Here is a 25363-nt window from a genome sequence, read left to right as displayed (position 1 = left end):
GCAATGAGTCATACCCTGCGTTTCTTCAGCCGTCACTGTGACTATGGTGGGAAGGCTATGCTGCTTGGATTACATGCTATAATAAGGATAGCCCAACCCGATCGATTTAAATGCCGCGAAATCAAACAAAAAAAATCTTTTTTGCGCCCCCCTTTGGGCAATTTAAGAATCACTTTAAGGCGATACAGTCGTGCTATTTTCGTTCGATGTTTTCACTTAGACAGCTTGCCAAGCGTTTGTTATTGTTGTTGTTTTTCAGACACGGGTCATTTTTATTGCCTTTTCGTGGTCTCTAAAAATGAAATAGTTGAAAGATGCGGATGAATAAACTGTATACTGATATAAAGAGAAAAAGAGTTAAAATGCGCCGTAAAACAAAATTTGGTAGGGCCCGAATTTGAACCCCGGGTCTCCTATTACCGAAGAAATATGCTAATCACTACACCGCCTCGTCTTGTCTTTCGGCGTTTATGCTTATCCAAGAGCTGCACCATTTGTGCTGCGACTCTCAAGTTTAAAACCGCAGAATTTCTAGAAAAAAAAAAAAAGAAAAAAAGTCAATTGCAGTAGTTTGTTGGTTATTGCTCCGCTTGTGGAACTATATCGACCGCATGTTCTATGGTGTATACTGTACTCTGAACCCTGAATATTCAGGCATGTCCAAAAGAAATCTAATTTTTAAAGAAATCTCCCAGTCTTCACCCCTGAGGCACTTCTGCGTGGTTCTCCAGAGGGGCACTAACGGCAGGCGGTTCTTTGAGGGGTGGAACGGTTCTCCAACGAGCGAGAGAGCTTCCTGAACGCGGGACGTCGAAGTACGTTAACCACACGATTCTTTTGAGAACATTTATTTTCCTTGGGAGTGTACCACGGGTGAGCGAGAAAGGGAAGAGCTCGGCGGGGGGGGGGGGGGGGGGGGGGGGGGGGGGGGGGGGCGCTTCAGCAAGCGGGGACACTTCAGCAAGCACGGCCAAGAATGCAAACGTTTGCCTTCATTCCCAGATTGGCCCCTGGTGTCATTGGTTCACTAGTCAGTAACGTCCCCGCCGAGTTCGCGCCCGTGCCAAGTCCGCCGAATGTCAAATAACAGCATCGAAAGCAAGGGATAAAACTGTGTCAATTTTTTTGTTTCTACAAGGAAAGAATAGCTGTTTTTTTCAGCGCAAGCCGGTTTGCGACTGAGATGGCAACGAAAAGACAAGCTGACTTAAATTCGAACCGTCGTGCTTGCTTTTCTTTTTGGCTCTTCAGGTTTGCTTGAGGCAATTAAGGTAAAATGAAAACAACAGCATGAAAGAACAACAGCTTCTCTGGATGGCGGCTTGTAATTAACGTTTTTTATTTATTGTTTCTAGGGTTTTTGTGTTTCACCACTGTTTCCGTTTGCTCACCGACAGTCTTGGAGGCCATGGTATTACAGTCATTTTAACACTTGGTGTACACCGCTGTCGAAGTTAATCGTACGACTGAGTGGCTTTATCTAGCATCTGGTGTGCACGCGCTATCCTGCAAATGAATTGCTGACATGCCACACGTCCAAGCCAGCAACTCTTGACAGTTATGTGCGCTATGTAGATGCCCTGTATAGGTAGGGTGTGTTTACATGGATGTGATAGAAGCGCATCGGATTGAAAGGGAACCAATACGCAAATAACTTTTCATACCATGACACTAAGTTGCCACGCATATCTAACCACTCCAAGATTATTCTGTTCGAGGTTTTGACAGTATTTCGCTATAGTGATTATTGCTCTCTGTTATAATGCGAACATGCATCAAGGACTGTAATGCATTATTAAAAAAGCAGAACAGCATCAGTGAAGGTCTAAACAAGCCAAGTCCATCGGCTTTGTTCATCCCGCTTTTTGCGGTAAGGCTACAGAACAGGTGAACCTGCCGGATATATACATACATGAGTGTAAACTGTACACTTACGAAAATTTGTTTTATCTTCTTTTACGGCGGATATGGTGGGTGCATAAGATGAATGAGGGATGGGCAACGAGGACTGACTTTAACTAGCTATAAAAGCAAACGATTGAGAGTAGCTTTACACCCTAAGAGAAAACTAAAGTTCTCCAGGCCTCGCCCTTCACTCACACCCTAGTATTTTTTTTATTTCGAACCCTGCCCGCCCCCTTTTCCGCCAATAATCTGATACCTAAGAATAGAAGTGTTTTTTTTTTTTTTTCTTGACACACTGCCAAGCGCAAAGAAAAGAAACGAAACAGAGTGAAGCGAAAAAAAAACAGCACGTCCCTAAAATATCCCGCAGCTCGACGCACTCTCAGATATCTTTGGACGAGGTTGGCAACCTTGAAATTGGCAAGGTGGAAGCTCCGAGCTCGTGCTCTGCTCGTTCTTCGAGGCAGTGGCACGTGCGGTTGGGCGGCTCCGCCGGCTGTCGGCTGTCCCACTGCACGGTCTAGTCACAACAAACGTTCGCGTTTTTCTTCTTTTGCGCTTGTTTCCTCGTCCCTCTGGAGTTTCTCAACACAGCGCGCAACAAAAACTCGCGCCGCAGAGCCCAAGGATCATGCCTCTCTTCTATCGTGCTTCGGTTCCCGGCCCTGCCCGTTTCGAACTGGATGATCATCGTACTGGCGTGCGGTTGCTCATCCGCTACTGCGTGATGCACGTTAAGGGCCCCGGGTTATCAGGCGTACTAAACTGACCAAATTCCTCACACAGAGCTGAGACAACAGATGTCATTTTAAGTAGGTCTAACTTGCCGCTGTCGAAAACTCCATAAAACAAATTTGACTTTCATCGTCCAAAAGGTGATACTGTTCTTTATAGACCTTTCCAATGTTTACAAAATCACAGTCCAGCGTGTGATCTTCACAGCTCAGCACGTGCGTGTTCGTCGCTTCGGAAAGCGAGCAAAGCACGCACCATACGCACGAACACTAAAAATGGCACCGGCCACACGCTCTTTTCTGGAAAGGTCTATTGGCGGCGAGATGTTTTGGTGGCGCCCTGGTTTCCTCTCCTGACGTCATTACCATGCGACCAACAAGTTCGATGGTGTTTGTAATGAGCATGGTGGAAGCTTGAAATCATTGCGCTCTGAAACCGACACTGTCAACACCTTCACAGTTGAAGTTAATACATTGCTCTTATTTCCATCGATGAGAAATCCTTTGCTGACGTCATAGCCAGCATTCGGCCAATCGTGGCAGGCCGAACATTGTGATGCCCGTGCACCACTAGAGCGACAGACAGAAACAAAAAACAGCGACAAGCCTCAAACCCATGCAGCATGCTCGCGATTGTACCTTTGGCAGGCGTTTAGTCGTTTGGTGCTCGTGAAGCAAGCACGAGCGATTGCAAGCCTGCCAAAAATACGCTCGCGTGCATGATGCTCGTGTTTGAGCATAGCTTCCTTTCTTCTACAAAGCCTCTCAAACCGCGAAAGACTCTGGTTTGAGGCTTATCACTGTCGTTTGTTTCCGTCTGTTGCTCTAGTGGGACACGGGCATGACTCTTTCGATCGCTCACGTCGCCATTAGGGCAGGGTCCCTTACTAAATTTGAACTAGGCCTCTTTTAAAAAAAAATTAAAATATTGCTGTACTGAGCTGTATGCCATTGAAGCAGATCACAGGACCATTTCCTAGACATTAACATTGATCAAACCAAAGTAAGGCACGAGCGACAATAAGAACGACTCTTCACCGTAGCTAGATTAGTCTCCCAGAATCAGGGTCTTGCATCACGGGCTTCAGGTTTTACTCTGTCCTTTAAGAAGCTCGGGGGCTTGAAATGTACGCAAATAAGGATTGAACGGCAGCAGATGATAGGAGTATAGCAGCAGCGAAATCGGATAGCGAATATACAACAGCGGAATAATTCAATTACATGCTCCATGTATTAATTGACGCTATCGACGTACGGTTCATTTATCTAAGTTACACTGCACACTTGAGCTATTTCCCTATTTTCCGGTGGAGGAGGAGCATTACTAGGGCAGGAAAGGCACCGAGGCATAGCTCCTTCCGGCTGGGGAAGTAAAAAAAGGATTGGTTATGGAGGAAAAACTGGGTTACGCACGCACGCACATGAGAACATCTTACTAAGAGTCTACGGATTAATTAACATCTGGCGACAGTGATACCTGATTCAGTGCAGGTTCGCCAATCGTGGGATGAGCTCGGATTCATGGCTGAAGGGAAAGAACCTGGAGAGAGCGGCTCTGACTAGCCCGGGGGAGCATTAGGGAGTTTTAGTATATCATTTTCAAAGGCCCATTACCGCTATGGTCGCGCGCTTCAGAGCATGCATCGAAATGGCAGCGCGAGATCCCGCTACAAATAGCGTCGTCTGAAAACACGATCTACTAAAATTTACTCTCTACACACTCAGAAAACAAGGGTGTATTCTTACACCCTTTGATTCATATAAGACACCCCAAAACTTCAGTTCGACCTACAGCCCATGGCGTCGAACCGACGATACTAACTTTCACGAAAGGCTTGATAACCGAGTGGTACAACTTATTCTTCTTGGCCCAGCTGCAAAAACCTCCGTGTTTTTTTGTTTGTTTTTTGTTTTTGATAGGGACCTTAGCTATTTAATAAGTTATATCGCACCGTTACCAAGCCCCTCGTAAAAGTTGGGGCCGTCAGTTCGACGTTAGTGCGCTGTACGTCCAACTGAAGTTTTGGGGTGTATTATATAAAACAAAAGGACAAAAAGTTTTTTTTTTTTTTTTTTTTTTCTGAGAGTGATGATTTGGAGGCCGATACGGTACAACTTCGTTTTGTGAAGTCAGCACAGGTCGGGCTACCCGAGGGAGGTTGCCTCGAGGAAGGATGTAGCAGGCTTCGGGTGGGCGTTGTAGACTGGAACTTTATTCTTTTTCTCGTGTCGGTGTGCCGTCACGAAAAGACTGACCAAACAGTTATCCAATGCAGCAAATATATGCATATATATATTCTTTTTTTACGTGTTTGAGTGGTAAAAAGTTTCGAGTTTCGGGAACGTGCTGGCGCGTTAAGGTTCGTTCACACAGCGGTTACTATGACGACCCCTACGACGAGCCAATGGGGAGGCGTTGTGCTGCACGACTCAACGCAGCAAAACGCAGTCGACACAATTGTTTGAACGAGTCTTTATTTGCAAGGGTCCCGTCTCAGTACTGCGAGAGACAATAAACACCTCTTGAAGATATGTCTCGCAAATATTGTTAGCGGCCTTCTTCAATGTTCGAACATCGCTAAACCCCCCCCCCCCCCCCCCCCACACACACACACACATAAATAAAAAAGTGATCTAGCAAGCCATATACTGCTAAAGATTGCTAAAGTCACCCCAAAAGGCTGATTTCTGTTTTTGTCGGCGGACGAAGATGGGTGCTTGTCGAGGTAACTGCCGACTTCATAAACGCGGGGCGTGGTGACTACCTTATGATCTCTCTCCATGCGTGACTAGGTAGTGAGACTGGGGAAGGCAATAGCCTGTGTTCACTCTTAACGTTGTTTCCCTCCAGGTGACCCCCGCTCCTGCGAGAACCGTCCAGCTGCCGTGATTTCGACGCGGTCGTTCACTGCTGGCACCTGCACGGGCGCCCCAGCCGCCGTGACGCGGCGCAATTCACCGCCGTTTCACCGCCACTGTGTTGGTGGCTGTTCGACGCTTGACTGGGGTCACGTGGTCACGTCTCTATAGCGCCGGTTCTACCTCTTTGATGGTGTGCTTGGCGCGGGGCCCGCGCCCTCCGGGCCACTTCTCCGAAGTCGGCACGACCAGCGGGAAGGCTATATTGAGCCCGTTCGGGGAGTATCGCGGAGCGGTGGGCCTCGCGCCTGTTTTCGAAGACGCGTTCGACAACGTCTCGCTTCGTCGAACGTGAGCGTGAACTCGACCTCGACCTCGCGACGGCATCACGTCGCCGTGGCTCCGTCATAGACGAGCAAATAGCTGCAAGCTGCGGCGCACCGCTTTGCACTTGGACTGCTCTCAGAGGCGTAACACCTATAGAGTCCCATGAAAGTTGAAACATCCGTGGGCCGTTGTAACGTCTCGTGAATATCCGAAAAATCTTGCGCTCGTCTTCGACGTTACGCGTCAAAAGCAATCGCCGCTTAGACTTCTTTTTTTTTTTTTTTTCTCGTGGTGCCAGGTGCTTGCTTTAAGTCGCTACCGCTATATTCCAGCAGCTCTCACGATCATGCTAAAACAATCAGAAAGTAAGGGCATCGGGGAGATTTCAGCATATAGCGTTGGGGGATCGGTGGTCGACTGGAGTGCCTTCAAACACACGCGCGATTTTGCTTGAGTGGTGACATCTCGGCCATTTTCCGCCCAATCGTTTTTTATGCATTTTGAAGTGCGCACAATCCGATGTTACCCAGCTCGAGCGCGTAGCTTTGGCGAATGCATAGACGCCATTTTACCGCCCAAGTCACGCACCGAGGGCGCGAGAGTGTCACGCGTTGGCACATTCAGGGCAACAATGGATGTCTTCACTCTATAGACAGACATACATGGAGGCACCCCATGGCCGACTGTGTTGACGCGCCACAGCTCGGAGCACGTGGAGCGAAAGCTCGCGCTGAAAAACCCACGGATCTTGCCTTCAAACCGTTTCGATACGGATGGGCAACCTATACCGGCATGCGGTCGTCTATCATTCTTCCGCGTGATGCACGTGAAAGACGCTAGCGATCGTACTGCACGGTCTAAATGTGTTATTTATACAAGTGTCACCATACCTCAAATGCATACCAACATTACGCTGTCTAAACACAAACGTATCATTTTTCTTTTATTATTATACGGTAACGCTATATGCTAAAACTCCCTATTGTTAGGGTGGTAGTAAATGGTTCACCGGCAGTGAGAGCCTCCCTTTGGCAATGCACTCGACCTGCTGCTTGTGCGATGTTCACCTCACGCATGTTTTGAAGAGAGGTATATGTAGTTCCGGCTTTGGAAGCACAAAGGGTTTATCACACGGCTAGCTGGTGCGGCGTTTCGATCCCGTACTCGGTTCTCCATTGGGGGCAATAGTGTTAATTCTTCAGAGAAACGGGCTTGTCTAACACGCTGGCCGATGACTTTTCTTGTCACATATTGGAACTGACGATCTCTAGGTTCTATAAGGTAGCCTTCGAGCTTCCCCAGTATACTTACTGTGAATTGCCATCGCAATTCGCGACTGAACGTACACATCATCGAAGCCTACAAATTGATTTCACAATTCAAACAGGGGACACGTGGCGCCTAAAACTAGTGAATACATTCCCAAGAATGTTTTACTAGTTCTTGCTAAAATAAGTTGTGTTGTGTGTACATTTATAGAACCGGAAGTTAGTCAGCCCCAATGGACGTCTGGTGTCTCAGCTTTAGATGAGCAATTTAGCCAGTGCAGCACAACCACTAGCCTGGGGTCTTTAACGTGCACCACGCAGTAGTGATACACGACCGCACGCCGGTACGATGCTCATCCAGATCGAAACGGGCAGGGATGGGGATTGAGCCCAGGAGGTCCTGCAGCGCGAGCTTTCGCTCCACTTGCTCCAAGCTGGCGTGAGCTAGCCCACTCGGCCACCGATCCCCCTATAGTTCTTGCTGCGGTCTCTACTATATTCTGGGGAATTTCTCTGGTCGATATAGACATTTTGCAGCAGCTGTGCTTGGGCGTCGCCATAACCGACCTTCAGCGTTTCTTTCCTCTTATTGCGTTTCCTTCACTTATCATCACCCCATCAGGGCAGGTTATTGCCATTTTGGATTCTACTGTCCTTCTCCCCAGCATTGGCCTTTCTGGAGGGTCGTCAACGCCCGCTTTAAAGTTCAGTGGCTCGGTAAGACAAGAGAAGGTCAGCAATGGCGACTGCAATCTGGCGCGTGTGCAAAGCGTCTATAGGGAGTATTCACTGGCGGCCATAGATGCGTGCACGGCTGCTGAGCGCGTGCTGACGGCGAGCTTCCGCAGTTCTTTAGCGACGTGCATTCCGCACCATCAAGATTGCCGGTCTTAGCAGGCTATTAATATGAGCTTGTTCTGAGCATGCGCTCTAAATATCGCCCTCAAATATAGAGTCCAGAGCTGATTTGGATCACTCTTTGCTGTGCGTGCGAGCTAGCGCGAGCCAACAATGGCTGCAGCAAAAGCGCGTGCTTGAAGCACTTCCACCAGCGGATGGATTCAGCAGGAACAGCGTGGTGCAACGACGTGGAGCCGTATCGGTCTTCGCCGGACGGAGGCGGTGGGAACGCGGGAGGTACGCATCGCCGTCTCATGGCCCGTTCGGGAACCTTTCGGCGCATCGTTCGTGGACTTGAATTCGCGGATCCGGGGTTGAACGTCCGTCTGGTCGCGGGGCCTGCCTTCCCGGGGCCTTGGCAGGCGCGGGGGGCGCCGCCCCCGGGGCGCACTTGATCCGGCGCCAGGGCCTCGCCTCGGGCTTGCCGCTGCTCCGAGCAACCCCCCCACCCGCACCAGCGCGCGTCATCGCGACGCGGAGGGGAAGTGCGCGGGCGCCGACCGCAGAACCCCCTGCGCGCGAGCACTTGGGGCAACGGGCGCCGCAGGTGCCAGCTCACCGCGCGGCTGGTGGCTGACCGCGCGAGGAATTTCTCGGAAATACACCTCGAAGGGAGAGGGCGCCGCTGCTGCGCCATTGCAGCATGGCGCTATATACCAGCTTTTGTTTTCAACTCCACTGAAATGGCTCCTCGTGCTCGCCGCTTCGAGAGGGTCCTGGGCGGCTTCGAACGCGAACGCTTGGATAGCTGCAACGGTGGCGAAGAAACCGGCGAGGGTTTTTGACTAACCCGCACTGTTAAATCACTCTTTGTTCGTGGAGAGACTGAAGGACTGTAAGTTTCGACACACCGGGTGCTCACTGTCTAGATGCAGTGAGGGCTGCCGTCTCAAAAATGAACGACGTTCTAATTTCGCAGTTCTGAAAACCCGAAAATTCGACCCGAGCTGGGACTTTGGCCGAAACGTCGCGCTCAGTGTTCCAGTGCAGATTGAATTTCTATATCTCCAGCTCGCAAATGTCTACAGTGCAGACAAAGGCACAGGTGTGTGAGCCTAAATCAGCAGAATGCCTCGTATGCTCGAGAACTCGCGCATTTATGGCACTTTCCAAAGCCACTCACTCGCGCCCGGGGGGATCGGTGGCCGAGTGGGCTAGCGCACACCAGCTCGGAGCACGTGGAGCGAAAGCTCGCGCTGCAGAACCCAAGGATCCTGGGCTCAATCCCCACCCCTGCCCGTTTCGATCTGGATGAGCATCGTACCGGCGTGCGGTCGTGTATCACTACTGCGTGGTGCACGTTAAAGACCCCAGGCTAGCGGCTGTACCGCACTGGCTAAATTGCTCATCTACAGCTGGGAGACTCGTCGCCCCTGTGAGGCAGACCAAGTTCTAGGCTGTATAAACATACCACACAACCCAATTTTTTCACTCGGGCCCGCGCCTTTGTCAGAACTGCAGATGTTTGTGAGATGGAGCATACACTCAGAAAAATCCTAGTAAAAAGTTAGTAACTGCAGCAGTTACTACCCTTTTCTGACCGTCACTACCTTTCTCTGACAGTTACTATCTTTCTGCTAGCTATTTATTACCCAAACGCGTGACAGGTAGTAACCACAGCTGCTATGCGGGAAGCGAGAACATGGCTGCTGGGAACCTATGGGAGCGCTGTTTTATAGACTGTCGCAAATAATTACTCTGCGTACCGTTACCTCTTAGTAAGAGATACATTCCTTGGAATGTTTTGCAACAATCTTGTAGAACAATATTTGTGCTAAAGCAGCACCGTATTTGTAACATCGTTCAGGGACGAGGAGGTCACTGACCAACCGACTTCTTTGTTCTGATTCCCTCTATGTGTTAAATGTACAACACGTGTGCTAATGTGCATGGAAACAGCGTGAAAATAAAATATACTCCAGCGTTAATATATATATATATATATATATATATATATTTGCCAATTTTGAATTTGACGCTGACTCGACCACCTGGGTTCGAGAGGTAGCGCGCATCGTTAATAACTTATTCATTACTACGATGTGCATTGACAAAGGGGGAAACTTCTTGCCTTTTTGCCAGGAGGAAGGTTCTTCCCTTTCTGAAGGTAAAAACAGCTACTGCTTAGAGGTAGTAGAGGTTAATAGGTCTTGTGGGAGTTAGTGCCCGTTACTAGCTAAAGGTAATGAAAGATACCATATTCGGTGACAGGTTCAGAGTTCAGGGGAAGCTCCTCCCACCTCTTTCCACTTTAGTACAGCGAACGCTGGAGAAGGGGCGACCTCCTTTCCGGCGTTCGCTCTGCTAAAGTGGAAAGAGGTGAGAGGAGCTTCCCTTGAACTCTTAACCTGCCACCGTCTATAGGTTGGTTAGTAAGCGTTACTAGCTTCTGGAGTAAGTAACGCTGCGAATACCCTAGTTACACTAGCGCTCTTAACTGCCACTCAGCCAATGACAGTTGACTCAATCGCGATCGGCCGGAGTTACACGGCGGTGCCAACTGTCATTGAGCCGCTAACGATCATTGAGTTCAACGGAGCTGGCCTACCTCGTTTAACTGATGGGAGTTCGCCCCAATAGAGCTAAAGATGGCGGCGTCCGCCGGATCGCCGCCGATGGCCAGCGCCAACGAAGCACTTACTATTGCGGAGGATTTGGGGGAGGTATCTAGAAAATACCATAGCAGAAACTATTGTCTTAAGGGGTATCTAGAAAGTATCATAGAAGAAAATATTGTCTTAAGAGGTATGATTCGGGGCTATAGAGCTGCCGCTATACTCCGTTCACCCTTAAGCTGAGACTAGAAGCTCCGCCTTCAGCGCAAGTTTTCTGCCCTTGATGCTAACACAAGTGTGAACGCGCAGGCACGCTCAACGAAAGCACTGCGGAAGCCAGCGAGCTCGCGCTGAAAGTGGAGCTTCTAGCCTCAGCTTAAGGGTGAACGAAGTATGCGGAGAGCAAGTCGTCTGCTTCTTGCGCAAAAAATTGGGTTATGGGGATATTTATACAGCGTGTAGTGGCTTTGATTGAAATGATAGTGGGTAGACCTCAATACTAAGAACCTTGAGGCCTTCCCACTATTTTTTCTTTTTTCAGTCGGTCAATAAGAGCTCGGCTTTCTGATATCAAAACCTCTGTGCAAAAAGCAGACGAACTTGCGCTCCGCATAGAACGATCACGGCACGTCGCAGAAGTTAAAGCTCGGCGAGGGCGGCCGTTGTGATGCCGGTGCCGCTAAGATGTCTCTCTTGCTTGAATTCGGGTGAAACGTTCTATTATCGTGTCTTTACTCTAAAAAACGAACAAAAATAAATTTATTTTGTTTTAAACGTTTATAATGAATGCAAAGTGTGAATATAATTCATTTGCATCACTTTAAAAAAGAAAAAAGGTAATGTGACATCAAGTTTGGTTTTGTTTCGGTTTCAACTGTGTCCCGTGACCACGGTGCCCGTGACGCGCGTTTCAACTGGGTTCGTTCGACCTATGTACTGTGTCACACTGGACAACTTATACTCCGTTCACCCTTAAGCTGAGACCGCAGCCAAAGCTGCAAGCGCGAGCTATCCCGTGCTCCCAGATTTGAGACGTGCATGTCTAGCGCGAGCGCTCGTTCTGTTGAAGAACGCTTCAAAGCAGCGACCTCGAGCTCTCGTGCTTGTGGCATTGGCTGCAGTCTCAGCTTAAGGTGAACGCAGTATAGGGAGTATTCACTGGTGGCCATAGCTGTGTGCGCGAATGCTGAGCGCGTGCTGATGGCGAGCTTCCACAGTTCTTTTGCAACGTGCATTCCGCACCATCAAGAGTGCCGGTCTTAGCAGCCTATTGATGTGAGCTCGTTCTGAGCATGCGCTCTAAACAGCACCCACAAATGTGGCGCCCAGTGAATACTCCCTATCGTTGAGCTCAACAACAGTTGGGAGATGCCAACGATTGTTGCAACTAGGGTATAAATTGACCGTTACTAAGTGCAGTTACTAAAAAGGTAGCGAAACTTCTGACAAGTAGTTACTAACTTTTAGTTAGTAAGTACTACTACCTTTTTTTTTTTTTTTTTTTCTAAGAGGGTAGGTCAAAGGGTCCTTCGAGATTCTCGCTAGGTCTCCTCGTAAATTCCATTGTCTCTCCAAGTGCACAACGGGGATATTAGACTGGCCGTCAGCTTTGAGAGTGCTTGCGCTTCCGCTATAGAAGATTGAAAGTGTACATACTCACTCTCGCGGAAAGCTCGCGCTGGAGACGGAGGTTCTGACGCATTCTTAACTCGGATGTGCAATTAGTATAGTGGAAATTCTGAACACTAAATCGAAGGTTTACCAAGGGGTAACCGAGCGCATGTCGAGGAGAAATGGAGTGCTCGCGTCACGTCCAATGCGAGAGCAGCATTTGGTCACGCGTCTGGAACCGTTTAGACATGACCGGATAACGATAAAGTAAAAAAGAAATTCTGGAAAGAAAGATAATCAGTGTGCTCTTAGGTTCGAAATTTGAGTGGAAATCAAGTTTCTTGCTCCTTGCCGCGATATAACTTGTCTCCCACGCAATATTTAGTTATAGACGCTTTGCAGCAGCTGTGCATGGGCGCCGCCATAAGCGACCTTCAGTTTTTGTTTCCTCTTATTCCGTTCGCTTCACGTCATCATTATCACAGCAGAACAGGTTATTGCGACTTTAGGCGCTACTGCGTCCTTTTCCTCATCATAGACCTCTTTGGAGGCTCATAAACGCCCGCTTCGGTGGCTCGGCATCTCGGTAAAACAGGAGAAGGTCAGCTATGGCGGCTCAATCTGGCGCGTGTGCAAAGCGTCTATAAACCTTTTGTGGCAATGAAGCCAAAGCTGTTTTCGCGCCCGTGCGCTCGCCCGACACCTCGAGCGTCAATGAAAAGTGTGCACGCGCACTCTTCACTTCTAAAATTCCACAGAAAGCTGAGCCCGAGTATTGTCCACTCCTGGGAAATCGACGGCACCCAGCGGCTAGAACAGAAAGCTGTGGCGGCAGGTTCGCTCTCCAACTTTCTCGAGCGAATCGGATATTCACAGCGCCTGGTGGTCTAAAGACGAAGCCGTGAAAGTAGGTTCGGAAACACGTGGTGAAAATCGCCAATAGTAAAGTTCAGATATTCAGTACACTTTCATGGTCCCTTTTAAGCCCTCCGTGTAATTGAGGGCGCAGTAGAGTATTGTAAGAAATGAATTCTTTAATTCTGAGCATTACTGAGAGCTGCATTTTTTTTTAATTTTGTCTTGAATTTTGCCTTGATTCCAATCTCCAGGAGCCTGCAAAGACGGAATAGTTACTTGTTGCGCGACGCTCTCTTCAAAGCGGATTTTGTCACGCCAGACTCTCCAGCCACGTTGCGCTTTCTGGCCCTCCGTTTCGCAGCAGGTTTCTTGCTCGCCTCGACTTTCCTGTTCTTCGCTGGGGACGACCGAACAGTCGCGGACTTGCTGCGTCTAGACCTTCGCCTCTTGCTCTTCCCTGACGTCGCCTTCCTTGCCCTGGACCTCCTAGTCGTGGCGCTGGCACTTCTAGCCCTCGAGCGCGATGACGGGCGGCGTCTGGTGCGCCTCCTCGTTCTTCGCTTTGCCGGAGTTGCGGAAGACGACCTGGAACGGCTCCTGGAGGCAGCAGCCCTGTTCCTTTTACGTCCCCGGACTCGGGAGGGGGACGTCATGGAGGCGCCCTCGCCTACCCCGCTGCTGGATGCGGGTGCCATGAGAAACGATTTAGTCCACCCGGCCTGGACGTTCTCTCTGTCGCACCGTGTCGCACGTCTGGGCCTCTGCAAGCATACATGGGAACCGCGACAGTCGGTCTCGAGACATGCGAGGTGACATTTGAATCTGTTGGCAGGCTGATGTCCATTAAACCCATTCAAGCACAAACAAAAATAAAATCCACTTACGTTATCCGCAGCAACATAGAAACTAATTTATCGGCTCCTTTCAAAAGTAATAATAGAATAATTACCATAGTAGTGCTATATTTGTCGAATATTTTTTTTTACTTTTTCAGTACGATTAGATCACATAATTGTCCCCGCTCTACACGATATAGGGAGTATTCAATGGCGGCCATAGCTGTGTGCGCGACTGCTGAGCGCGTGCCGATGGCGAGCTTCCACAGTTCTTCTGCAACGTGCATCCCGCATCATCGAGATTGCCGGCCTAAGCAGCCTATTAATTTGAGCTTGTTCTGATCATCCGCTCTAAACAGAGCCCTCAAATATGGTGTCCAGTGAATACCACCTATAGGGAGTATTCACTGAGATTATATATCCGCTGTACGGAGATAAACTGAGGGAGAGGAGCAGCAGCAATGTCAGAGCGCCGAGCTCTGATTGGGAGGATCAATGGGTATGTGCAAAAGCCTTTCTCTCTCCCTACTGTTAACAAAATAGTCTAAAATAAAATATAATCTGGAAAATAAACGAGGTCTTGACAACTGGGCTTTTGGTAATTAAAGAATCACTGGGTTTCATATTCTCGGAACTACAAATTTAGGTTACACGATGGAAACTATGGTGGTCGCGTACCACCATCACACAACGCTCTCGCTCCGAGTACCGCAGGTAGACTGCCGCATAGTGGTGCTGCGCAGCTTGGGGTGCTATGTTGCGCTTTTTGCACTCCCAGGAGACTTGGAAGAAGGAAGTAACGTCAACGACTAGAGCAAACGAACATTGGATGTTGACAGAAGAAAACAAAATCAACATCCAATCTGCATTTGCTGCGTTGTTGACGTCACGTCCTTCTCCCTAGTCTCCTGGGAGTGCAAAAAGCGCAACATAGCCCCCCTGGTCTCGCCTGACTGTAACTAGATGCCGCATCCGGTCTGACGCTAGCCAGTCGCGCCTTCATGGCGCGGAAATACACGCGTGATTCCCTGGACGTCGAGAAGTCACTGTAAATACAAGCTTACGAGAACACAACCTTCGTGCACTCCGAGCTTCGTGTAGGCGACTTCAGGAATCCGCCTGGGGAAATAAAATAAAAGGTCCGACACACAATGGCGCTCGCTTACACTACTACCTCCCTTCAATCGGAGAGAACAAGAGCGTCGTCTGCTCCTCGCACAAGGCCTGGCGTTCGAACGCCGAACGCCTCACCCTGCGCCCTCTCGAACCGGAAATTTGGGAGATCCTCCATCAACACCGAGGAAGCCGTCTGAATCGAACAAACTATAGATTCGGGCCTGCCTATCATGCCAAGGCCTAGGCGGTCTTGGCATAGGAGCTCGGTCTACTTACGGACTGGTTGCTGCTTGCTAGTAGGCCGGAACCTCACGGGCAGGCGACGTCGGACGCCGATCAGGAACGCGGACTCCCCCTGGATGTTGGCAAGGCGCGCCAAGGGCGTCGTAGCCTCCTCTTCGGGACTGCTGGCCGGTTCGTGAGCTTCCGGGTCCGAACCTGCGTCCGACTCCTGTGACTGCCCTCGTTCCAAATGAGGCACTGGGTCCGCGGTACACGCGATCTCGCGCTCGCGCTTCTGGTACCTTCGTCCTCTTCATCTCAGCTTCTCGGCGTCTCGTGGTCGGGAAAAAACGAAGTATTCTGGCGGCACTAACGTCCAGTGTTGAAGGAGGTAAAGAAAAAAAGGTAACGAAATACGTCATTCGTGACTTGCAAATGAAAAGAACATGTTACCGTTCTTCGTTACCACAAAATAGAAGGAACGAGTTACCATTACGATTACCGATAAGAGTAACGCACGTTACTTTTTATTCGTGAATCAAAACGCTGTCCCGTTTTGATGAGGCATAAGCGCCATGTCTCAAGAAACGCTATTCCCATGCAGAATTTAACATAATTACCTTATCTTTTTTTGCGGTTTTGATTTTGAAGGTGTGTGCGATGAGTTAAAGAATTCAGATTAGCGCCTAAAACATTAAAAAAGTATGATGTAACTTTTTTTTTAATGTTTTGGGTAGAGGTAACGACGTAACTACGTTACATGTTACTCGAAATAAGTAACGAAATACGTCGTTCGTTACTGTTTAAAAAAAAAATTAAAAAAAAAACGTAACGAGTACTTTGCTACATTACCGAAAAAGTATAGCAATACCGGTAACACCGTTACCTGTAACGCATAACCACTAATACTGCTAACGTCCAAGAAAATGAGACGATCTCTGATATTTCAATCGGCGGATAAGAGGGTGCTCAAGTCTCGACGGTGATCCTCACTTTGGCAAACGCACCTGCGCTGGTCTTGTCATTCCTTTAGTTTTGTCAGTGCTAAGGAGCGTGAATGTGGAGGCTTCTCGAAATCGGTTGTGTTATAGTAAATAAAAACGTTTGTTGTTTATCTTGGGATTAAGGGATAGGGGGAAAGTCGGGGATCCCAGTGTATCCTGACTCTTGAAAATTCCATAAAAATCACCAGATGGCGATTCGCAATATCCTTATGTGGTAATGCGGTGAAATGTGTCAACATATACGGGAGCGCTAGCGCGAGCGCACCTTGAGCACCGATCAAATCTGCGCAGATCAGAGCTCTGCGATACGCCGAGGATCTGAGACGAAGAGAACGAAGGCGCCACAAGCGCGAGCGCGAGATCGCGTGTACCGCGGGATCGGTGCCTTGTTCGGAACGCGGGCGGTCACAGAAGTCGGACGCAGGTTCGGGATCGCTGGAAGCTCAAGAACCGATCAGGCAGTCCCGAAGAGGAGGCTACGACGTCCTTGGCGCGCCTTGCCGACATCCAAGGGGAGTCCGCGTTCCCGTTCGGCGCCCGACGTCGCCTGCCCGCGAGGTTCCGGCTCGCTAGCAAGCAGCACAGCCAGTCCGTAAGTAGACCGAGGTCCCATGCCAAGACCGCCTAGGCCCTGGCATGATAGGCAGGCCTGAGTCTAGTTTGTTCGATTCAGACGGCTTTCTCGGTGTCAACGGAGGAACTTCCGAATTTCCGGTCCGAGAGCGTGCAAGGCCTGGCGTTCGAACGCGAGCGCGCAAGACCTGGGGGGCTATGTTGCGCTTTTTGCACTCCCAGGAGACTAGGGAGAGGGAAGTGACGTCAACGACACAGCAAACGCAGATTGGGTGTTGATTTCGTTTTCTTCTGTCAACATCCAATCTGCATTTGCCTTGTCGTTGACGTCACTTCCCTCTCCCTAGTCTCCTGGGAGTGCAAAAAGCGCAACATAGCCCCCCTGGTGTTTGGCGTTCAAACGCCTGGTCTTGCGCGAGGAGCAAACGACGCTCTTGTTCTCTCTGACTGAAGGGAGACAGTAGGGAGAGAGAAAGGCCTTTGCACCTACCCACTGATCCTCCCAATCAGTGCTCGGCGCTGTCACATCGCTGCATGCTCCTCTCCCTCAGTTTATCTCCGTATAGCGGAGCATTCTATTCGTAAAGACAGTTTGTCTGAACCAGGAACAAAAACCTTGCGTTCAATGAATTCTATCTATAGGAAGTGTCCACTGGACGCCATATTTGAGTGCGCTGTTCACAGCGCATGCTCAGACAGAACTCTTACTTATAGGCTGCTAAGACCGGCAATCTTGGGTGTGGAATGCATGGTGCAAAATAAATGTGGAAGCTCGCCGTCGGCACGCGCTCGGCAGCTGTGGACTCAGCTATGCCCCCCATTGAATATTCCCTGTATCATGTAGAGCGACGACAATCATATGATCTACTCGTAAACCTAAAGATGAAAAAAAAAATATTCGACAAATATAGGACTACTGCGGTAATTCTTCTATTATTACTTTTGAAGGGAGCCGATAAAGTAATTTTCTATATGTTGCGTCGGATAGCGTAAATGGATTATATTTTTGTTTGTGAGTGAAAGAGCTTAATGGACATCAGCCGGCCAATAGTTCCAAACGTCATCTCGCATGTCTCGAGACCGACTGTCGCGGTTCTCGTGTATTCTCGCAGGAGACTTTGACTGTGCCCGGTTTTTAAGCGAGATCGCTGTAACTATCCGACCGTGCGACAGAGAGAAAGTTCAAGCCGGCCGGACTAAATCCTCTCTCATGGCACCCGCATCCACCAGTGGGAACAGTGAGGGTGCCTCCATGGCGTCCCCTTCCCGAGCCCGGGGACGCAAGAGGAACAGGGCTGCTGTCTCCAGGAGCCGCTCCAGGTCGTCTTCCGCGACTCCGGCAAAGCGAAGAACGACGAGGCGCACCAGGCGCCGCCCGTCATCGCGCTCGAGGGCTAGAGGTTCCCGCGCCACGACTAGGAGGTCCAGGGCAAGGAAGGCGACGTCAGGGAAGAGCAAGAGGCGAAGGTCAAGGCGCAGCAGGTCCGCACGTGGTCGGTCATCCCCAGCGAAGAACAGGAAAGTCGGGGCGAGCAAGAAACCTGCTGCGAAACGGAGGGCCAGAAAGCGTAACGTGGCTGGGGAGTCTGGCGTGAAAAAATCCTCTTTGAAGGGGGCGTCGCGCAACAAGTAACTGTTCTGCCTTTACAAGCTCCTGAAGATTGGAATCAATGCAAAAATTAACCTAACTCAGAGGGGCTTTCCTGGTGTCTATATGTACATTCAGGTCTTCTAGGGGCAGTAGTGCTCAAAATTAAAGGGGCCGTGTAACAATATTCGCTTGAAATGTTTTTTTTGTTTTTTTTTTTTTCATTCTACACGAATTTACTGACACTATTGGGATCCAAGTATACTCTCACGCAACGCCACTGTCCAAGAAACTCCTTTATTGTCGTATAATTTCGAAGACAAAATCGAGAGTTTTTGTGCAATCTCTCCTTCCCAAAACTTGATGACGTAGCTGGGCAATCACAGTACCCCCCCCCCCCCCCCCCCCCCCCCCCCCCAGTGCCGATGTTTGAATGCGGCTCATAGATTGGACCTGAGCATTGCGTGAGCACTCGATTCGGGCTCATGATAATCAATAGCTCGACAAGCATTCGGGTAGTGGCCCGTTTCCAATCGCGGCAATGACGACAATAGCCGCGAACCATAACAATGTCTGGAACTCAGCGCGTGTCCTGTGCTTTGCCAGCCCCAGCGCGTGGCTATGGTCAACATTGGCGGCATATAATCGGCTCCAGATTAGGTGGCCTCTTGTCCTGGCTCCGAGTTAAAGAAGTGAACGCTACTGGCGTTAAAAAAAAATTGCGATTTTCATTGCGTGTGGTGAAAAACTAACGCGTGTTTCATAGGCCATTACAGGGATTTGTTCTAAGCGGTATTTGCGCCAAGCACAAAAATTGATGGATCGCCCCTTTAAAGTATTTATTTTCTACAACATTCAACTGTGCGCTCAAATACCCGGAGGGCTTAAAAGGCACCATGAAACGATACTGAATATTCGACCTTTACTATTGGGGATTCTCACCACATGTTTTCGAACCTACTTTCACGGCTTCGTCTTTAGACCACCAGGCGCTGTGAATATCTGATTCGCTCGAGAAAGCTGGAGAGCGAACCTGCCGCCACAGCTTTCTGTTCTAGCCGCTGGGTGCCGTCGATTTCGCAAGAGTGGACAATACTCGGGCTCGGCTTTCTGTGGCATTTTAGAAGTGAAGAGTGCGCGTGCATACTTTTCATTGACGCTCGAGGTGTCGGGCGAGCGCCCGTGCGCTCGCCCGAACAGCTTTGGTTTCATTGCCACAAAAGGTTGGCCCTCAAGTATAACTAAATATCGCGTGGGAGACAAGGATATCGCGGGAAGGAGCAAGAAACTTGATTTTCACTCAAATTTCGAACCTAAGAACAGACTGATCATCGAATCGGTTGTAACTGGTTCGCGCTTGGTGGAACCGGTAACCGAACCGTTACTTCAAGAGCATCACCGAACCAGAACCGAACCGGAACAAAATCCAATGCGACTGAATCCAAATCGGACAGGAAAAATGACCGGTTCAACTCCCTGGTTTTAACCCAGCCGATCTTCTACAGTGTTTGCGTGGAACACAAGTAAAGAATTGGATTTAATATGTTAAGAAATTGCAAGAATCGTACAGCAACCATAAAAGTTTACGTTTTAAGGTATACGTTCTATAATAGGCTGCTACACTCCCTTGCGCTGGTGCCGTATACCAACTGCACTTTGTCAGCGGTTTAGCGTTTTTTTTTTTTTTTTGTTCTTGATGCAGTGCGTGGAGATTTGGGGCAGGTCACCGCGGCGGTCGCTTTTAACAGCGCACTTGCGGTGCTTGCAAGTATTCGAAGCAGAGAGCAAGTTAGCTTCTTCTTGTGCCACGCACGAACTAGGCATTTTCAAGGTCTTATCTAACAAACAGCACGCTAACCATGTATCTAAGGAAGGTATACGGTCCGATTGCGAAGAAAATGGGTGTTTTAAATTTTTGGCGTCTGTTGCGACTAGCGAGCCTTCTACGCTCAATCGCACGATCGATGTCTGCAGTGACACCCAGTGTCACGAAGCGCCTGTAAGACCACTCTTCTCTTCGGCTTAGTAAAATGAACGCTTTGAGGAAATTTTTGCATACTTTTGCAGTCGTCCCTGCGTTTGATAACGTCAGCAGCTTTAGGCTGCCTTTTTCCAGTATCCCCATGTGGCTGGCTGTCAGTTGCCACTTCTTTTCTTCTTTTTTCGCATTTAGGAATTAAAGGAATGGAATGGTGGAGTTCAGCCATTCCTGGAGCGGGAATGGGCCCAGTGTTTTCATTCATGGGGGTGCCCATTCGGCAACACTGGCTGACCATCAAAAATTCGTAATTATTATTATGCCCCTCGCGCTAAACTTCGCTTACGTACATGGCTATTCATTTTTTTTTTTTCAACGGATGGAGAAAAATGAACAAAAAAGACAAGTGCACGCATATGTACCCTTTCGGAGTTTCTCTGAACTTGTGAATAAAAAAAAAAAATCCGCACACGCGCTGTTCCTCTTACATCTGGAATGCCGCAGGGGTCCGCCCTTAGGCTGCTTCTTTTTCTAATATTTGTTACTGACATTTCCCCTGCAGTTTCATGTAACGTACGTTTGTTCGCGGATGATTGTGTAATGTATTGTATAGTGTGTCTGGTGAGACGGACTTCGCGCAGCTTGTGAGGGACCTCAAATGCGTTCAAATATGGTGCACGAAGAGCAGAACCTCCCTAAACGTTAGCAAATGCCTTCACGTAATGTTCACCGAAAAACAATTAATGAAATTTACTCTTATTTTTGTGTGATATTTGCTGAGGATGGTTCATGGTCAACGTAAGCGAATAGCATGGCGGGCAGTCTTTTGGCTTTTTTTACGGCGCAACCGCAAGCATGTTAGTAGCGATGTTAGCAACAAAAACAAATTGGAATGTGTGTATGTTTATACAGCCTAGAACTTAGTCTGCTTCAACGGGCGACTTGTCTCCCATCTGTAGATTAGCAATTTAGCCAGTGCGGTACAAATGCTGGCCTGGGGTTTTTAACGTGCACCACTCAGTAGTGATACACGACCGCACGCCGGTACGAGGCTCATCCAGATCGAAACAGGCCGGGGTGGGGATTGAACTAGCGATGTTAGAGAAACCGTATATCCAGCGTACGTTAGGTCAATTCTGGAATATGCTCGTCCTGTGTGGGATCCGGTTTCCCATGTTTATAAGTCGATGTACTGAGCGCCTCCAATCTGTTGCTGCTTGGTTTGTACTGCAGAGGTACCACCGCTTCCTAAGCACAACAGAAGTGAAACGAGATCTAGACTGTTTTTTTTTTTACTAGCACCTTACACCTCAAGCTTTTCTTACTCGACTTGTAATGACTACACGGTAATTTGTGCTTCATTGTATATATTAAATAAGAATTAATTTTTGTACGAACCATCCCAGAATGGAATTTGCTACCGGCGTAAATGGGTGTGCCGAGGGAAAACGGATATATATATATATATATATATATATATATATATATATATATATATATATATATATATATATATATATATATATATATATATATATATATACAGGGTGTTTTTTATTAAGCTTAACAGATTTGTTTAAAAAAAGCCGTGAAAGTTAGACTTATGCCGCTTGTGGAGGTGAGTTATACGGCCAGGGGGACATATTATAGGGGGATAATCGTAACAATCAGTCGACTAATTAACTAAAATTCGTTAATTAACTTTTTAATTAATAAAAATAGACATATGGTTCCAATTAGAAACTTGCTCAGCGTTATCGAAAACCACTAAATAAGTCATTTTCAGAAAGACTTTGAGCGCGTGAGAAGCGTAGTAGTGCACTAAAGTTACCACTCGTGGAACAGGTACAAAGCTAGAGGTTGCGATAAGGCGCCAGCGGGTTAATAGACGCTAGTTAATGTAATCGTTTCAACAAATAATAACGTGCCACAATGTAACCTTGATGAGATATTTCAGTTGACAATGTCGCAAAATAACGGTACGCCTGTATGAGTGAAATAAATTCCTTCGAGTGAAATTAACTGCCTCAAAAATCCGGATAGATTTTCTTTTCTTATTTTAATTTCCTGACTATTGTATTATTTTCCAATAACAATAAAGAAAAAAATTATTTTCCAATAACGAATTAATTGTTGGTTTGCATTCCCGTATTGATTCATTGTAGGCGTCCGCGTGACTTTTCAAAACTTTAATGGTATGCACGTACCCCCCCCCCCCCCTTTCCCACACACACACACATTTTTCTTTGAAACAAGAAAGGGAGTGGATTGCATAATTAATTCGCGAAGGAACTAAAAAATATGAAGAATCGACCACCTTTATTTAGACACTGAGGGAGAGGTCACACTCGCTTTATGGTGATGTGAACGGAAATTGTCACTTTGCCCCTTTTGAAAGAGCATCATGTTTGAAAAGAAAGTTCACAATGAAAAACGATCGGCAAAAAACTAACTGGCCGTATCAAACTTATAAATATCTCAAAAGTAGTTTTTCTTTTTCTTTTTTTCTTTTTTTTTTTTTTGTCGCACCACAATTTTGTTCGTTAAATTACTTTGTGCGAAACTTTTAGAATTAGAACTAAAAAAAAAATAAATATGTGCGTGTGCGCGTGATGGCAGCTGGTCGACAGCTGATGAGGACAGACCTAACATCCACCTCCTGTATCTCTACAAAATAGTCCGATACTTGAGTGCGTTCAACTAATACGTTCATATAAATGTGTTTCGGAAGAACTCATTTCTACAGGAAGTAGACTCACCACTTTTCGGAAGCGTCCGAGGGAGTGCCCGTCGATATGTCTAGTACCCTACCGGTTACCGCCCCTCCACAGAAGATGCGAGTTCTCCCTTGGTTTCTTTTTAACGCAGTGTGAGTTGATGGCCGTAGATAGTACACACAGAAATAATTATAAAGCTTAGTTTTTCCAGGTGCAGTCCCCGCTTTTTGAGGCACGTTTCACAACCGCGGTTGCACGATAGGCACGGTGATACAACTACGGTTGTCGATAAAGTTAGGACTAAACCTTTTTTCTTTTTTTTTCCACAGAGATCAAATCAGTTGTTATTTTTTGATGAGTTTTATGTAATGCGACTGATAAAGGCAGTATTTTCCTTCCCACGCGTTGGTCACCCGAGATTACATTGTGCGGCCCCGCGGGGGTGTCATTCGATTATCTTCCAGATGTAATCTCGTGCGCACACTTCACTTCCACATTCGCTGGAGCACGTAGCCAGTGGAGCCTGGCAGTGTGCCCTCTCGTGTGAGCTTGCGTCCGTGCATGTCGGACGTCGTTTCCCCTCTGTTCAGAGACGAATGCGAAAGTCTCCTACGCGGTTGCGCATCTGTTGTATACAGCGGCGCGCGACACTGTTAGCGCGAACAAACGGAACAAACGATCGCCAGATTTCTCTGTTTTCTTTTTTTTTTTTTCCCTTTTTTTTTCTCTCTTTCTCTGAAGATGAAGCAGCTGCCACGAAAACAGCTAGCGTGGCGGAAAGTCTTTATTCAGGGTAGGAACTTAAAACTTAAAATTCGGTGGTCGTCGTTACTCGGAGTAAAATGCAGAAAATTGCCTAATATGCTCGCGTTAACAGTGTCGCGTACTGTATCGGCTATACCGCTGAGTTATTTATTGCTATTGTTGGCATACTTCCATCATAATTTAAATTTAAAAAACCGGAACGTTTCCGTAACGTGCTGTTTTTTGTTTTGTTTTTATAAGCAACATTGATTTTTGGTTTTCGCGTTACAAACACTGAAAGCCTTTTTCGTATGGAAACTCATTTAAAAACAAATCAACATTTTTACGGTTAAATATCGGTTTTTTTTGTATTATTTTACACTATCTGTAATGCTCCACCCAGCGTCATAAACAAAAATATTCGTACGAAGGTTCTACGTGTTATATTTAAACAAAGAAGCGATCGCTAAAATCTTTTTTTTCAAAGAGCACATATGTTTCCGCCCCCTGTATTTATTTATTTTTTTACTATTTATGAATGGAATTGTTTGAACAACATAATTGTCAATAAACCGCCGAACAGGTCCTTTACAGGTTTTCACGACGCTTGTTATTTCTAGGCGTCTGAAACATTGTTGTTATTTTTTGAATTGTCTATTGTTCATTTATTCTCTAGCATATGCTTGTGTTGCAACTCCCCTACAATAGTGTTCTCTAAGAGATGTACGTAACCGCATAAACAAAATAAATAAACTACCTCAAGATTTTTTTTGAGGGGGGGGGGGGTGGGGGGGGGGGGGGGTTAATAGGGCGCAAAATATTCAAGTTCTGTTGTTGATGTTTTTCTTGTTTTTGTTTTTTTTCATTCTAGCTTATTTGTGTCAAGTGCCGACGACAATAGTGATGAATATTTTTCACCATACCAAAGCTACTCAGACGCTTTCGTAGTGTAAGTGGTTTCGAGTGATTCGATATAAATAAAATGTGATATGCGTGAGCATTTCCTAGATTGCGTTGCCTGTAAATATCCGAACCACAGCGAGCTTATTCCACGTTGTGTGGTAATTGATCATGTATATAAAGTGCTCATTTGATCGGGTATCGCCCATGACAATCCCTCGCTGGATTTCATTAAAACAAAAATCTTCGTCTATACCGAAAAAAAAAAAAATGCTTTGTTCCCTTTGAGCAAAACAACGGACACAATGCTGAGGATTTCAAACTCGAAGCGTGGTCAAATTCGTCTCACCTGTGATCGCCACTCCAAGACGGTGATGGTCAAGTTCGTCGGTATCCGGGTCTCTGAAAACTATGCTAAGTTCTTCCGACATTGAAATCTCGCGAGACTTAGTCCTTGGCGCAGACCTGGCACACTTCCGTCTGCTTGCTCTCGTCTATTCACGCTCACAGTTAAAGCCGCCCCTGGGAAAATCGGAAGTGATCCCCGTCAAAGAACGCGGGATGGGAGCGCTTCTCCGGTGGTTACGTAAACCGCCCTTCGACAACAGTTAGGAAAGACGCTGCGAAGGGTGGGCAGAGGAGGCTTTCACTGCGGGTGACGCAAACGG

At 47.7% G+C, this 25363-nt stretch overlaps 1 protein-coding gene and 1 pseudogene across 1 annotated transcript; one reads left to right on the top strand and one right to left on the bottom strand.

The window, feature by feature from the left end:
• The first annotated feature begins 8010 nt into the window (after positions 1-8010).
• LOC115316089 lies at positions 8011-13915 on the top strand. The gene is made up of 2 exons (XM_042287233.1): positions 8011-8230; positions 13379-13915. The coding sequence occupies exons 1-2, from the start codon at positions 8149-8151 to the stop codon at positions 13828-13830; spliced, it is 534 nt and encodes a 177-aa protein (XP_042143167.1). The 5' UTR covers positions 8011-8148; the 3' UTR covers positions 13831-13915.
• Positions 13916-17794: 3879 nt separating this feature from the next.
• Positions 17795-25126, bottom strand: LOC115316095 (annotated as a pseudogene).
• Positions 25127-25363: the final 237 nt, after the last annotated feature.

The sequence above is a fragment of the Ixodes scapularis genome, unplaced genomic scaffold, assembly GCF_016920785.2.
Source record: "Ixodes scapularis isolate PalLabHiFi unplaced genomic scaffold, ASM1692078v2 PGA_scaffold9__187_contigs__length_104089568, whole genome shotgun sequence".
NCBI classification, from domain to species: domain Eukaryota; kingdom Metazoa; phylum Arthropoda; class Arachnida; order Ixodida; family Ixodidae; genus Ixodes; species Ixodes scapularis.
This window is presented reverse-complemented; position numbering and strand designations above follow the sequence as displayed.

Bases quoted from the DNA above. Each gene is read 5' to 3' on its own strand.
- LOC115316089 (XM_042287233.1), top strand. From the start codon at position 8,149: ATGGATTCAGCAGGAACAGCGTGGTGCAACGACGTGGAGCCGTATCGG. The intron at 8,231-13,378 runs GTACGCATCGCC...TCCGTTTCGCAG, and splicing joins AGGCGGTGGGAACGCGGGAG to CAGGTTTCTTGCTCGCCTCG.